Raw genomic sequence first — 15667 nt, 5'->3', positions numbered from 1 at the left:
TGGAGCTATACTGGAGCATTACTGGAGCTATACTGGAGCTATACTGGAGCTATACTGGAGCTATACTGGAGCTATACTGGAGCATTACTGGAGCTATACTGGAGCATTACTGGAGCTATACTGGAGCATTACTGGAGCTATACTGGAGCATTACTGGAGCTATACTGGAGCTATACTGGAGCTATACTGGAGCTATACTGGAGCTATACTGGAGCATTACTGGAGCTATACTGGAGCTATACTGGAGCTATACTGGAGCTATACTGGAGCATTACTGGAGCTATACTGGAGCATTACTGGAGCTATACTGGAGCATTACTGGAGCTATACTGGAGCATTACTGGAGCTATACTGGAGCATTACTGGAGCTATACTGGAGCATTACTGGAGCTATACTGGAGCATTACTGGAGCTATACTGGAGCATTACTGGAGCTATACTGGAGCTATACTGGAGCTATACTGGAGCTATACTGGAGCTATACTGGAGCATTACTGGAGCTATACTGGAGCTATACTGGAGCATTACTGGAGCTATACTGGAGCTATACTGGAGCTATACTGGAGCTATACTGGAGCATTACTGGAGCTATACTGGAGCATTACTGGAGCTATACTGGAGCTATACTGGAGCTATACTGGAGCTATACTGGAGCTATACTGGAGCTTTAAATAAAAGGACTTAAATGAGTAAAAAGATGATAAACTTATATAACAGTTTAACAGATTCTCAACATACCTGATCAACTCCTTACATATCCATGCATTCATAAACACATGGCATATTAATGCAAGTGTTATAGACATGTATTGCCGTCATAAGGTAGCCTAATTAAATGTGAGCTGAAATTAATAAGATTCTTTCAGAAATGTTTTTGGACACTCATGATCACTACATTATTTATGAAAAAGCCCTACATGGCATTCACACCAACATTAATATGGTAAATAATATTACGGTTTTTGAGCACCAATGTTATTTTTTAAACGCCTTACTAATTAGGCTAGCGAATATACTAATCTCAAACTCATAAATATAAACATAAAAACAGCGTTACTCAATATACAGCGACTCAACTGAGGACTAACGTTAGAGCAAGCGGGTCAACAACACAAGAAGTGCTCAATTATGAATTATGATTTTCTTATTATGATGAGCTAAATAACTACTTACGTCATTTCTCATCATGTTCATTCATTATCTGAGCAAAACATAATGTAAAACTTTGCTGAAATAATATCCCTCCACGGGCTTCACAAATCAACACAGACCAGAACAATCGAGGTCGTTTTCATCCGAACAGCGGAAAAATGCCGAATAATCATCGATTACGAGGTTGAGAAAAACCCATTCACACACACTCACCTGATGAGGAGACTATCTCTGCTCAGCGTGCACAGCTGCTTTTATGCGTGTGTGTGTGTGTGTGTGTGTGTGTGTGTGTGTGTGTGTGTGTGCGCGTGCGCGGTGCGAAATGTCTTTTTTTTTTTTCAAAATGAAAACAGTTATAAAAGGAATTGGTGACATTTTACAATAAGGTTCAATAAGAAAGAATAATACTTCTGCAGCATTTATTAATCTTTGATATTAATTTCAACATTTAATTATAGGCTACGTTATTAAAATCAAAGGTTGTCTTTGTTAACATTCATTAAAGCTCTGTGAACAAACAATGAACAGCTGGATTTTTATTAACTTACATAAAAGATTAATAAATACAGTAACAAATGTATTTCTCACGGTTAGTTCATGTAACACTCTCAGAAAAAAAGGTACAAAAGCTGTCACTGGGGCTGTACCTTTTCAAAAGGTAAACTTTTGTCCATTTTAGGTGCCAATATGTTTTAGGTGCTAATATGTACATTTTATGTGTTAATAAGGACATTTCAGGTGCTAATAAGTACATTTTAAGTGTTAATCTGTACATTTTAGGTGCTAATATGTCCATTTCAGGAGCTAATATATCCATTTTAGGTCATACTATGTACATTTTAAGTGTTAATATGTACATTTTAGGTGCTAAGGTACCAATATGCAGCCTTTGGGTACAAAAGTGTACCTTTTGAAAAGGTACAGCCCCAGTGACAGCTTTTGTACCTTTTTTTTTCTGAGAGTGTAAAGTTAACTAAAGTGTTACCAAGGAATTAAGAGATGTAAAGATGATGCAGTCAGTTATAAAAGGAATTAAATGAGTCAAAAGATGATAAACTTATGTAAACTCATATTTTTCACACTGAGAGATTTCACATGTTGATAGTCTGTTCTGTTCTTTTTTACACTGATAACAGGTTCTGAACATACCTGATCAACTCATCACGTACAGTATTCGTGCATTCATACATTCGTGGTATTTTAATGCTAGTGTTATAGACGCATAAAAACACCCATGCCATCGTATGGTAATTAAATGTGAGCTGCAATTAACTAACATGCTAAGATTCTTTCAAATGTTTTTGAACACTAATGATCACTATGATATTTATAATAAAAAATATATGAAGAGTTTAGATGCAAAAGCCTCTAAGTGCCATTTGAAATTTTCTTCTAGAATGATGATTTTTATCAAGCTTGTATATTTAAGTTCAGTAATTTCACTTAAATTGCAATGAGGATTACCTATTAATTGTCATTTAAGTGAAATCACTGAACTTGAATATATAAGCTTGATAAAACTGATCATTTTAGAAGAAAATTTCCAATGGCACTTAGAGGCTTTAGCATCTGAACTCTTCATATATAGGCTACAGTGTACATATTTACATACATACATAGGCTACACACACACACACATATGTAAAAAAAAAATATTTTTAGGATTTGTTATCACAACATATTTTCTTTTGTCAAATCAACTTTATAATAATTTATTTAGTTGAGATAACTTATTATTTTGAGTTTCTGATGATTAAATCATTCTCCTTCATTGTTTTAACTCACTTTTTCCAGTTCAATGAACTTAAAATTTTAAGGCAACCAGGTTACTTACTTTTTTAAGTTAAACCAACAATATTTTTTTTACAGTGAAATGTCATTAAATCGAGCCATAATTTGATATTTTTTAAAGATGAAAATATGCTTCAGGTACGAGTCATCATTTCAAAAGCCGTGATTGGTTGATCCTACAAGTTTGATGAAAATTAACTTTTGGTGATAATGAGCATGTACCCTCAAATCAATAAACATAATTACACGCTCTAGTCGTATGCAGACTGTAATTGTAAATAATATTTCACGAAAATTCAAGAAAATATCTGGAAAATGAATATAGCCTAAGCTGTAGGGGTTAACATTATGTGAAAACTTGAGCTTATTACACCCTGTTCAAATAATGATTTGTGTCTTATTTGCTCATATTAATATCCTAGCTGGCATATTTTGTACGTTCACTCCCATATGGACCCTATTGAAAACAAGATGGCCTATCTCAAGGCAATGTCCTCAATGAAGTACAAATTGCAACGTTACAACTCAGTGTGGTCTTAACGAGGGTAACACGGCTCAGCTTTTATCAATGTCTGTGATTGCTGGCTGGCTGGTCTATTCATGAAGGCTTGTTAACAAATATCCTACAAACACAGAAAATGGAGAAAAAAGGAAAAAATAAATTTTGTGCAGCTGATTAGGGGAACTCCTCTTCCCTGCTCTTAGCAGATCTCGGAGCCCTTTTAAGCGCTAGGAATTTTGAGGAATAGCTTTTATATTAACTGGGATTTTCGTGTCACTTTTAGGGGAAATTCTAAGAAAACGTCATGACTCTGAGAATTTTCTAAGAATTTGGCCACTAGGTGTCACTTTTTGCACAAAAATTCTTTAGAGATACGGGCCCTGATTTGTAGACAGGCAATTATTCAGGCACACTGACTGAATTGTACTTGTGAGCTAAACTTATTAACTCAGGACAAACTAAGAGGGATAATTTAAAAACGAAGTGAAAAGGGGATGGTGAAGAAGTTTAGATGAAGTGGTGAAAACTTTAAAAGAAATGGTGACCGGTTACGTCATCTCAAAACACACGCTGTAAAAACATGACATGATCAATTTGTTATCACAACATTTTTTACATTGCTTTCACTCATCAAAATAAGTTTTTTATATTCGATTTTATATTCGATTTTATACAAGAAGCAACTCATTTTTAAGTCAGTTTATTGTGATTTAAGTTGAAATTACTTAAATATATAAGTTGATTGTACTTAAAATTAAGGCATCAAGTTTTCTTTCACAGCGTACAAATTACACAAGTCTTGATGTTAGAAACAAAAGTTGTCAATTCGTCATTTATTTAGGTAACTTCTGCTTTATTTAGCCTACACATGCACATCGTAACAACACAGCATATTATAAGCCTTTGAAACAAGACTTTATGGGGAAAATTACTATCAATGTAAAAAAAAAAAATCAAGATTTCTTATCACAACATATTTTCTTTTGTCAAATCAACTTTATAATAATTTATTTAGTTCAGATAACTTATTATTTTGAGTTTCTGATGATTAAATGAATCTCCTTCATTGCATGAACTCACTTTTTCCAGTTCAATCAACTTAAAATTTTAAGGCAGCCCAGGTTACTTACTTTTTTAAGTTAAACTAACAATATTTTTTACAGTGAAAATCACAACATTTTTTTCTTTTGTCAAATCAACTTAAATAATTTATTTAGTTCAGATAACATATAATTTTGAGTTTCTGATGATTAAATCATTCTCCTTCATTGTTTTAACTCACTTTTTCCAGTTCAATCAACTTAAAATTTTAAGGCAACCAGGTTACTTACTTTTTTAAGTTAAACCAACAATATTTTTTACAGTGCACTTAATACAGTTTAATTACTATTGATTCGGTTTAATTTCACTGAGAAATTACATGAACCAAAAAATCATGCCAGAACACCTAAAATAAAATTACGAAACAAAAGGTATTCAATTATACAACAACCCATTGGCTCTTCCTATATACGGGTTTATTGTCTCTCTTAACACGGTTTATTGTCTCTCTTACACATGAAAGTTCGTATCTACAGCACAAATGTCATTTCTCGTGTCATTTATACGCCAAAAACTGTTTTTGCGTGTATATGGCACGCGTTTTTCGCGTGCATATGATACGCATTTTTTGGCGTAAAATACGCACGAACTCCCCACCCCCCTCCCCCCTAAACCTAACCCAGGGTTTTTTAGTGCGTACCATATAGACGCAAAAACCGTTTTTGGCATATAAATGCCACGAGAAATGACATTCGTTGTATAGATACGCATCTTCATGAGACTGTGTTGGTTTGACAAGCTCACGGCAACTGGACTCTGTCCACATAAACCTTATAAAAAAAAAACACTCACTGAGAGAAAAAACCTATAAAAGCGACAACAAACCAAGAGTTCACAATGTCTTTAACCTCAATCCACCTCGATATGCATGCAAACACACACACACTGATGAGAGGCAAGTTGCAACATGAAAATATTTTAGAAATCCACATGACAGAGCGTTCTGTCCTCTTTGACTGGTTTTTCTGGTCACTCCGAGTTATTTCATTTATCTACATTAGCACGCAACCATCTGTCTCTCTGAATTAGGTTTCACATGAGTTCTGTCTCTCTTTATCTGTGGCCACACACACATCAGAGCGTCCCACCTATAATTAGGCATAAGGAAAAGAAACGAAAACGAAAGTGTTTGTCTCTTTAACACAGAGCTCCTTGTCGTCCATGCAAATGGCAGATGATAAGAACACACACATGTGCTCGATTTGCCTCCAGGACCTGAAGGAAAACACCTTTCATCGGTGCGGGACAGATCCGGATGAATCCGTAGATTCGGTTGCAGGGGAACTGGGAAAGATGGGATTTCAGACGTGCGACTCCTGCACTGGTAGGGAGGAGAAAGCCATCAAGACTTGTCTGGTGTGTTTGGCGTCGTACTGCGAAACTCACCTTCAGATGCACAATGACTTGAGTGCTGGGAATACACACTTACTGGTGGACGTCACTGGAAACCTCCTGGAGAAGATGTGCGGTGAACACCAGAGGCTCTTGGAGGTTTACTGTCGCACTGATGGTCAGTGCATCTGCTGTTTTTGCATGCTTGATGTGAAACACAAAGGACATGATATGGTGTGTGTGGCGACAGAGCGAGCTGACAAACAGGTAAAGTGTGTGTGTGTGTGAGTCTGATGATTTATGATTAGACAGACAGTTATCGGGGACATCATGTTACGATGACACTTAAAAGCAACTGATGTCTTTTTGATTATCACAGTACACTGTAAAAAAAATCATGATTTTATCGGTAAAAACTGTTATTTGGTTAACGGAACGTTTTCACGCGAAAAACGGTTAATCTAGATCTAACCGTATAATGTTATTTTACAGTAAAATACCATTAAATTTACAGTTTTTGGAAGTGAAAAAGAAAAATGGTACTGTGAGAAACTGTTAATTGGTTAACAGAAAGTTTTCATACTGTATCCACAAGTTTCCTACGCCCCATGAGGCCTTGCGTCAAAAGTGGGCGCGACTTCCGGTTGGAAGTAAACAAAGCACGATTTGACATGCTTGACACTCGTTCATTCAACAGTTGACAGTCATTCAAGTTATAGCGATCCAAACTAGCTAACGATGTGGGAACACAACCTCAACGAAATTAAAAAAGGTGAAATAACAGTACCTTTACCCTCCACAGTAGTTGATTGGGAGTATTATAATAACATTATTAATAATCAATACTCATCAAGGCGTGGTGACAGACAGTTGTGTGAGCTGGCAAACAATTAAAATAAAAAATACACACTTAGTCATTGTGCTTTGGAGTTTATTCAAAATTATAAATGAATGTGCTACTTGAATACATTACTGGCACATTTGGTATTCTGTCAACACAGGCTTTGATCCTGAGTTTAGGTGCAACATAGAGAACAGCCAAACACATGCTGATAAAAGTTTATAGAATATTAAGAATTTAAACAAATGTACACAGGAAGATTCGTCGTCTTTTGGGAGGTGATGGAAACTACAGTCGTTGGCAGGATCACTCTGATTTCGTTTTCAGCTTATGTTCAAAACAATCACGTTTAAGCCACTGAACTAGTTTAGTCCGGTTATACATACAACCGCGAACAGCACATGTTGTCCATGAGCTCCGTAACGACATCTCTCATAAAGATTTGCGTCTTTAAATAGTAAAATAATTCTCCGAAAAACAGCTAGCCTCTTCGCTAACTAACACACAAAATACCATTGGAATGCTACTTCCGCCGCCTCACCGGAAGTTTCACCCACTTTATTTTTTACAGGAGCGCCCCTCGGAAACTTGTGGATACGGTGAAAAAATATAGATCTAACCGTACATTTAAAAAATTCAAAACAAAACAAAAAAACAACTGATGACCACCATAATAATACTAGTGGCAAACAGAGTTTAAACAGAGTTCGCTGTCGGCTCTCATGCGTTCACAGATAATATAATCAATAACGTGAAAATTATTAAACATTCCTTATATAATCAAAGACAAGACTTAATATGAGATCAGTGAATCAGGCCACTACATGATGATCAGGTCATCAACAATATGTAGCCAACATCACATTTTCTCTTAACTTTCCTTGTAATAACGAATGTTTTAGAAACATTTACAGCAGACAGAAACTCCACTGTTAGGAAGTGAAGGGTCAAATTAAAGCAAACACTGATAACGGTGAAGCACGTGTAAACACAGCAGCCTTTTTTCCTTTTTTACTGTAAATTGAAGTTCAATGCTATAAAACCTAAAATATTACTGTATTTTTTACAGTAAAGCACTTGCAACCACAGCTGCCAGTTGATTTACCGTAAACTTATATTATTACTATTATAATATTACTACCGTATTTTTTTTAACCAAAATCTGTACATATAACAGTATTTTACTGTAAAATTAAATGAAACATCCCGTGAGATCCACATATACCATTAACCAATTAACATGTTTTTTCTGTTGCATTTACATTTAGTCATTTAGCAGACACTTTTATCCAAGGCGACTTAAACAGTCTTTTACTGTTAAAATTACGAACAATATTCACAGTGAGGTAATGACGTTGGCACGTTGCCGGAAAGAGAAATCAGCCAGCGTCCTAACCAGTGTACGAATAAGTGTACATTATACAACAATTCACAACCCAGAGAGCTGATTGAGACACACCCATGGTCTTGAATCTTGTTGTCCAATGATTCCCAGAGGCAGCTGGAAAAGTCTGTGCAGATCGTTACGGATCGAGTGACTGAGCTGAAAGAAATCCAGAAGTCGGCAGGTTCCCTCAGGGTAAGTCCGTCCGTGGCTCAAACTCTTTCTTTTATCTCAGATTAATTGGCAGAAACTATAATTAAGCCTTGACTTTTAAGATGGGGGTCTATGGGATTGACTCTCTTTTGCAGCCGGTCTCTAGTGGCCATTCGATGAACTGCAGTTTAAGTCACTTTCGTTTTGGTTTCAAGCGAGAAATCGAAAGGTGGCCACTTGACTTTCACACACGAACAACCAAATAAATGCTTAAGTACATCTGACTATCTGTCCCCTAACAGAACCTGACTCAAGCCACAGAGGAGGAATGTGACAGGATCTTTACCGAGTTGCTTGGCTTTATACGGAAAAGCCACAAAGAGACGATTATGCTGGTCCAAACTCAGATGTCCACGGAGTTGGACCGAATTCAGGGACATTCGGAAGGTCTGGAACAGGAGATCTCAAAGCTGAGGATGAAACAGTCCGAGCTGGAGCAGCTCTCACACACTGATGATCACATTTATTTCCTCCAGGTAACACAGGGGTGTCCAATCCGGCTCCGGGATGGCCACTGTCCGGCACAGTTGAGCTCTAACCTCACCTGAACCAATCAAGGTCTTCAGGATTACCGCAATCTAATCTAGGCATGCGTGTTGGTAAAAGTTGGAGCTGAACTCTGCAGGACGTTGGCCCTCCAGGACCAGTGCCCGGTTGCGTAAAGCACCTTAAGTGGAATTTTCCTTTAGGTACACTGTGTTAGCCTGACGTCGTCATACTCAGATGCTAGTCAGCATGTGAGTCTGATAGTGCTTCATTGGGCTGTTATTATAGAGCGTGTTTCAAGTTAGCAAACTGACATTGAATCAACGTGGAAACATGACATCCAAACAACGTCGATCTGGCATTGTTTTGCTCATCGAATTAACGTTGAACCAACGTCAGACGCGGCATTCTTCAAAACTAAAGGAAAATCAACTTGAAGTCAACGTTGTTTCAACGTTAGGAAAGCAAACCAATTGTGTCGATTTTCATTTAGCTTTGAAGAATGGCGCGTCTGACGTTGGTTCAACGTTAATTCGATGAGCAAAACAATGCCAGATCAACGTTGTTTCGATCGTTTCCGTGTTGATTCAATGTCAAATTGCTGTCTGGGTGGTTTCAACCGAACTAGGAAAGAAATGCCTCTGCACTTACTTGGATAGACCTACAACTAATCAGAGCAACAGAGTGTGGGACATGTTGAATCCCGTAGGAAGGACGGCAAAAACGTCGCGGATCGCGGTTCTTGGTTCCTCTTTTAAAATGAATGCGCCATTGATATATTCTATAACAGACGCAATGGCTGTTTCAACTACGGTGGCCAATAGCACTTACATTGCCAATAGCAATAGTCTTCCAATAGCACTTAATAGAGTTTAACTATTCATGTTCTACTGTTATGCTGCCGATATAATGACAAAAAAAGTGTAATATAGACCATAACATTGACTTACCTGTCGAGAAGAAAGCCGGCAACTTCAAAATCTTTCTCCTTCATTAGCTTAAAAGCCATCCTGATATTTACCCTTGTTTTTTTAATTCGCCAGTCACGTTTCCTTCCTCCAGGATTCCTTCGGCGTAAGTATGATCCTGCATTATCTGATCTCCTTGTCCGTTTCAGTCACGTGATGCTGGCTCTGAACGCAAACGTGATGTGGAAACTTGTTTAGGTAGGCTAATGCTTTTCGTCCCTCTCTGCTATTATAGAACGACACGGAAGCCTCCATGGACTTACCAGTCCCATGTAACTAAAGATAAGAAATTCTTTGCGTACGAAGATAAGTCAGATCTTTGGAAGAGGTTATTTTACACCAATGAAGAAGACATTGATTTTCGCCAATAAAAACTACACCGTGTACCTTTAAGAACGTGCTTAGAACCGAACTTAAGGGTGTTGCAAAAAATAACCCATAAGAGGTTCTTTAGGTGAAACGTCATACACCCTAAGAATTTCCCTTAAATATCCATTTTTGTTGAATAAATAAAGCCGCTTAACTGTACTTTTCATAGCGAATATTACAAATATCTTTATTTGTTTCTAAATATCTTATTTCGTATTTGGTTTTCCTTCTCTATGTTGTGCGGATTTCTGTAAAACCAAGCGGCAACATTCTAATCTGAAAGATGAAGCCTACCCCGAAGTGCGATAAAACTGCAATACATCTCAAATCCACTAGACGGCCGGTCGAAAAGGGAGCAAATATCCATAGACGTTATGTTAAAATATCCGTTTTCACAGCATAAATTCATATGTTTACAGTTTGGTCCCATGGACTTTTATTGTAATCTTCAATATGTTCCGCATGCCTTACAACTGTGAGGGGGGTGAATTTTTTTTCTAACTCGTTAGTTTAGATCATATTTAGATATAAAATGTATGACAAATAAGGGCGGTTAACTTTGATTGACAGCTGATAACGGGCCGCACCAAGTGAATTTGACGTCTCGGCCATGATCTGACTACACATCATACCACCTCTGTATCCTTTCTGAAACTTTTGTATTTTGTATTTCTCAAGATTTTCCAGTATGGCGCCGCCCATACCTCCATAAACAGCCTCAAACCCATTCTTCAGAGAGTCTATGGGTGACGTCACAGACGCTTTGTCCATATTTTTTAGTCTATGTGTAAAACGAACCGCTATCTGTATTAACAAATAACAAGTCCATGGCAGCAATCATATTTTATAATGTCAAACCTGGGTCGCTGTCTTGAAACACTAAGACAACCATTTAAGGGATTATATCCAACACCCTTCAGTCATCCCCTTAGCTGAGGGTCTAGTCTCATACTTAAGGGAAAAACATAAGGTGCTTTACGCAATCCGGGACAGAAATACATTAGTCTTAAAATGAAGCATGAATTATATATGATCAACAAAAGGAATCAACATTATCAAAGTCTTTCAACTAATTGGAACTGGGCTCTACATGAGGTACAAGGGTTGCTTGCTTGATTCCTGTGACGAGCAATCAGTTTAGAAACCAAAGGACTAATGCTCAATCTGTTGTAGCACCAACTCGTGATTGTCTCCTAATCTCGTAGGAGGTCGAATCTCGCTGGCCGACTTCGCAGTGTACCGACTTTCCCAACCTAACCACTAATCCACAGTTCTCCTTTGGAGAAGTGATCAAGTCCCTCTCCTCATTAACAGCACAAATAGAGGACACGTGGAGGCTGGAAATGACCAGGATATTCTCAGCAGGTAAAAACTAATGTTTTATGAAAATATTTACTCCACATATGTGGTCCGTTTTAATTCAAAGTATGGGACTACTACTAGATCTTTGTGGTCTTAAAGTACTCCCAGAAGTTGGATAGCAGCCAGTCACTGGCCTAAGAATTGGTGGAATTCAGTATCTGTATAATAACAGTTGGTAGGTGGACTGTCAAAAGTAGTGTATAACTATACTCTTAAAAATAAAGGTTTCTATTTGTCATCAACAGATCCATGAAGCACATCCATGAAACATTCCAAGTACAAGAAAAAATGCTTAGTTTAAGAACCGTCCCCCAGTATCTTTTCAAAGGTTGAAAATGGTCCTATATTACTACAAAACACACATTTGGAACCTTTATTTTTTAGTGTGTGGTTCAGCATCTGTACCTTACGGAAATTATATTTCAATGCATATGCATTCCCTCACAAAAGTTTTGCGTTCCCCCATAAAAACGTACACAAAGTTTCTCAGGGAAATGCAAATGATTGCGAGTGACCTCAATAAGTTTCTCAGGGGAAAGCAAAAGTATTGAAATGTACCTTTTCCTCTTCATCTCGTTTTCATCATCCATGTCCCTTCAGTGATGGGCAACTCTAGCCATTGTTTCCTCCACTCCTCCAGAGTTTAGCTCCAACTTTCCTGTAGCTCAAACAGTAGAACATTGGCGCTTGCAATGCCAAGGTCATGGGTTCAATTCCCAGGGAGAGCAAGAACTGATATAATTAAAGCTGCAAGCAGCATTTAGCGGGGTTCAAGCAGTTTAGGCCTTGAAGGCCTTTAAGCACAAAAGCATCAAAAGACATTAAGTTTTAAGTTTCAATAATGGCAATTTACCATAGGGTATATATTGTTTTTAACATTTTTAACAATTATAGCGCCACCTATAGTCCGATCTCCATGAAACTTTGCATGCTTGTTGAATAAGCTATGACACATCTGCTCATCAATTTTTGTGAAGTTCTGACTTTTCCTTTAGGATTTATAGGCTTTTGGGTGCATTTTGTCATGTCCCCTTTTGTAAATGACCCTGTTATAGCAAAACAAAAGACAAAGTTCAACTTTTTTTAGATAATTATTGATCTAGAGAGTCCAGAGAATTATCCTAGACTGGTCTGGTTCCGATCGAGCAAAAAACCAGGGACTAGTTTGCAAAAGTAGGTTTTTGACATATTTGTGAATATTTAACGAACGATTTGATTGACAGCAATGGTTCTTGAGGCAAAGTTGTTCATCATGAGGAGATCTATCAAATGATATGCATTTTGTGGGGATATGCGCAACACCACGTGATTACAGAGCCATAAAACTCGTTAGCGCCAACTAGTGGCCGATTTCTTTCAAAATTTTTACAGACCTCTAGGGCCATGAGTCGAACATTCCCAACGAGTTTCGTTCCGATCGGCCTTCGTTAACCTTGTTTCATAGATGCTCAAACTTCATTGGCCGATGGCGGCCATGTTTTTTGAGATACACCAATGTCCTTATAGACTTACATGAGGCCTTGGACCAAGACACTGCATACCAATTTTCAAGTCAATCGGACTGACGGTCAGGTGTTTATCTGTTTTTTTCATTTTATAGCGCCACCTAGTGTTCAATCGTCGCGATTTTTTTACAGTCACCTCAAATTGAACTCTTACACATGTGTACCGAGTTTGGTGAAGATATCTCATTTACTTCTCGAGCTATAGCCATTTTAGTAAAATAGGCTCCTCCCACAACGTTTATTTTGCGCCTCCTAGCGAACGGAAATAGAAATTTCCACTTTTTTTCAATAATTATTGATATTCAGACTCCAGAGAATATTTCTGCACTGGTTTAGTTCCGATCGGGCAAAAAACCAGGGACTAGTTCGCAAAAGTAGTTTTTCGACAAAATTCAAAATGGCGGAAAATCTATCCTGGCGGAAATGAAATCGGAGATATACGTTTTTTTCGTCAGGTGACCAGCTTTCCAATGATATAAGACACTTGAGTGTATGACTTACGGTCTAGGAGTTATGAGCAGTTTCGCGCAATTGGTTGCTATAGCGCCACCTATGGGCCAATCGGGCTCATAATTTGATAACCTCTCCTCGATTTTTGTACTACCATCTGACAAAGTTTCAGAGTTCCAGCACTTACGGTTTGGGCTGCACGATGCGTTTTACGGCAGAAAAATAATAATAAAAATCTGGACAATTACAATAGGGTTTCAGCACTTCGTGCTTGAACCCCTAAATATAAAAACGTGCACCTTGAAATGCAATGCAAGTCACTTTGGATAAAAGCATCTGCCAAATGCATAAATGTACCTGAAAAATCCACCAAGACTGCTTGAACTCTACAGGCTTCAAAGTATGGGACTACTAGATCTTTGTGGTCTTAATTTCCATCCATCCAAAAGCAACAAGTACTCCCAGAAGTTGCTTCTGAGCTTGATTAATGTTGGGGTTAAACTCTGCAGGGCCCTTGAGGGACCCCAGAAAGCAACATAGTGTCGGCCCAGATCCAGACCACATCTGGTATGTGGTGCTATGTTGCTCTCTGGGTCCTGCCTAACGGACTACATACTTCACAGAACACTCATGATTTACATAATCCTACACGTCTTCCATCCCTTGCGAAAAAGTCTGCAAATTCCCATATAACCTCTCATCATATAATCTCTCTAGTGACTGCAGAGAAGATCCTCCTACCACAAGAACCCCAAACAAGGGAGGACTTTCTAAAGTGTAAGTTATTCTTTTTGCTCACATTTAAAAATAACCTAAATTTACCTAAACATGAAAGGTAAAGGGCACAATAGGAAAATCCCTATTCCCTCCGTATTCCTTACGTGGGATTTCTTCCCCCAATTCATTCAGCGCAAAATCCACCCTAGAGCCGATTCTAAAGACTTCATTGCCCCTTTATCAATCACAGTGCTAATTACCTACACAGTACTACAAGAAATACTACCTCCAACTACCAAGGCACTGATTGGCTTGTTCAGGAGTATTTGATTAGAGTTGGCGGGAACTCTGCCGGACAGTGGCACATCAGTACCTATGTTGCCCATCCCTGCCTTAGTCCTTGATTGTTGATTGATTCAAATCATTTCTTCTTTCACTTTAAGTTCTGTTTTACATACCAAGACCTTAGCAGGCCCGGCGCCAGAGGGGAGGCCCATGAATGTCCCAGAAACCCCTCCAGACCAACAATCAAGAATCACCCCTGAATGTAGGGTTGCCCTCACCTAAAGATTTTTCGGTAACACTATACTTGAAGGGGTTAGCATAAGACTGCCATGACACCTTCATAATCCTGACACGACACACAGGAAAAAAGAGAAAGATCGGATAGGGAATGCTCTGGCTTCGTGTGGATGTGGCCTAAGCCTCTTCAAGTCGACTATTAGGGGCCAGCCCTACTGGAATGCAATTTCGGCGGCTGGCCCACGTGAGAATATCAATGCCCTGTCGTGTCGCGTGTCCTGGCGCCGGGCCTGCCATCCCCACTTGTGGGCGATCCAAGTAAACTGGTCTTGGATAAGCTTTACCTTTGTCTTTTCTTGTGTCTTGCTTAGTCTCTCCTTGTCTCTCCTCTCCAATCAGTTCTGGTCCCCTTGAGTCTGGACCCAAACTCGGCCCATAGGAACCTCCGGTTATCGGAGCAGAACCAGGCTGTGGATTGCAGCATTGAGCCCCAGTCATACCCTGAGCACCAGGACAGGTTCGAGTGGTGGGCCCAAGTACTGAGCAAGAAAGGGCTGACGGGCCGATGCTACTGGGAGGTGGTGTGGGCCGGGGAATATGGCGTAGACGTCGCAGTGTCATACAAAGACATCAGCAGAACTGGGCAAGACGACGACAGCGGGTTTGGGTACAACAGCCAATCCTGGAGTTTGGACTGTACAATATTCAGATATGCACTAGTGCACAATAACGAGGAGGTGGAGGTGGACGTACCCCTGTCCCATCGGATCGGGGTGTATCTGGATCACCGGGCAGGACGGCTGTCCTTCTACAGCGTCTCAGACACCATGATCCTCCTACACCAGGTCCAAACCAGGTTCACTCAACCCCTCTACCCAGGATTTGGCCTCTTTCAGGGATCAAGCGCGAAATTTTGTGGACTGTAAAGTTTCCAATAAAGGGATAGATCACCAAACAATGTAAATCCTGCCA

General features: G+C 38.9%; 1 protein-coding gene across 1 annotated transcript; it reads left to right on the top strand.

The window, feature by feature from the left end:
- Positions 1–5555: 5555 nt before the first annotated feature.
- ftr92 (finTRIM family, member 92) lies at positions 5556–15634 on the top strand. The gene is made up of 6 exons (XM_039693761.2): positions 5556–6145; positions 8215–8298; positions 8559–8792; positions 11345–11504; positions 14174–14233; positions 15095–15634. The coding sequence occupies exons 1-6, from the start codon at positions 5708–5710 to the stop codon at positions 15619–15621; spliced, it is 1503 nt and encodes a 500-aa protein (XP_039549695.1). The 5' UTR covers positions 5556–5707; the 3' UTR covers positions 15622–15634.
- Positions 15635–15667: the final 33 nt, after the last annotated feature.

The sequence above is a fragment of the Pimephales promelas genome, chromosome 20, assembly GCF_988280905.1.
Source record: "Pimephales promelas chromosome 20, fPimPro1.hap1.1, whole genome shotgun sequence".
Lineage (NCBI taxonomy): Eukaryota > Metazoa > Chordata > Actinopteri > Cypriniformes > Leuciscidae > Pimephales > Pimephales promelas.
The sequence above is the reverse complement of the archived record's forward strand: the minus strand, read 5'-3'. Positions and strand labels throughout refer to the sequence as shown.

Bases quoted from the DNA above. Each gene is read 5' to 3' on its own strand.
- ftr92 (XM_039693761.2), top strand. From the start codon at position 5,708: ATGCAAATGGCAGATGATAAGAACACACACATGTGCTCGATTTGCCTC. The intron at 11,505-14,173 runs GTAAAAACTAAT...TAATCTCTCTAG, and splicing joins GACCAGGATATTCTCAGCAG to TGACTGCAGAGAAGATCCTC. The intron at 14,234-15,094 runs GTAAGTTATTCT...CTCTCCAATCAG, and splicing joins AAGGGAGGACTTTCTAAAGT to TTCTGGTCCCCTTGAGTCTG.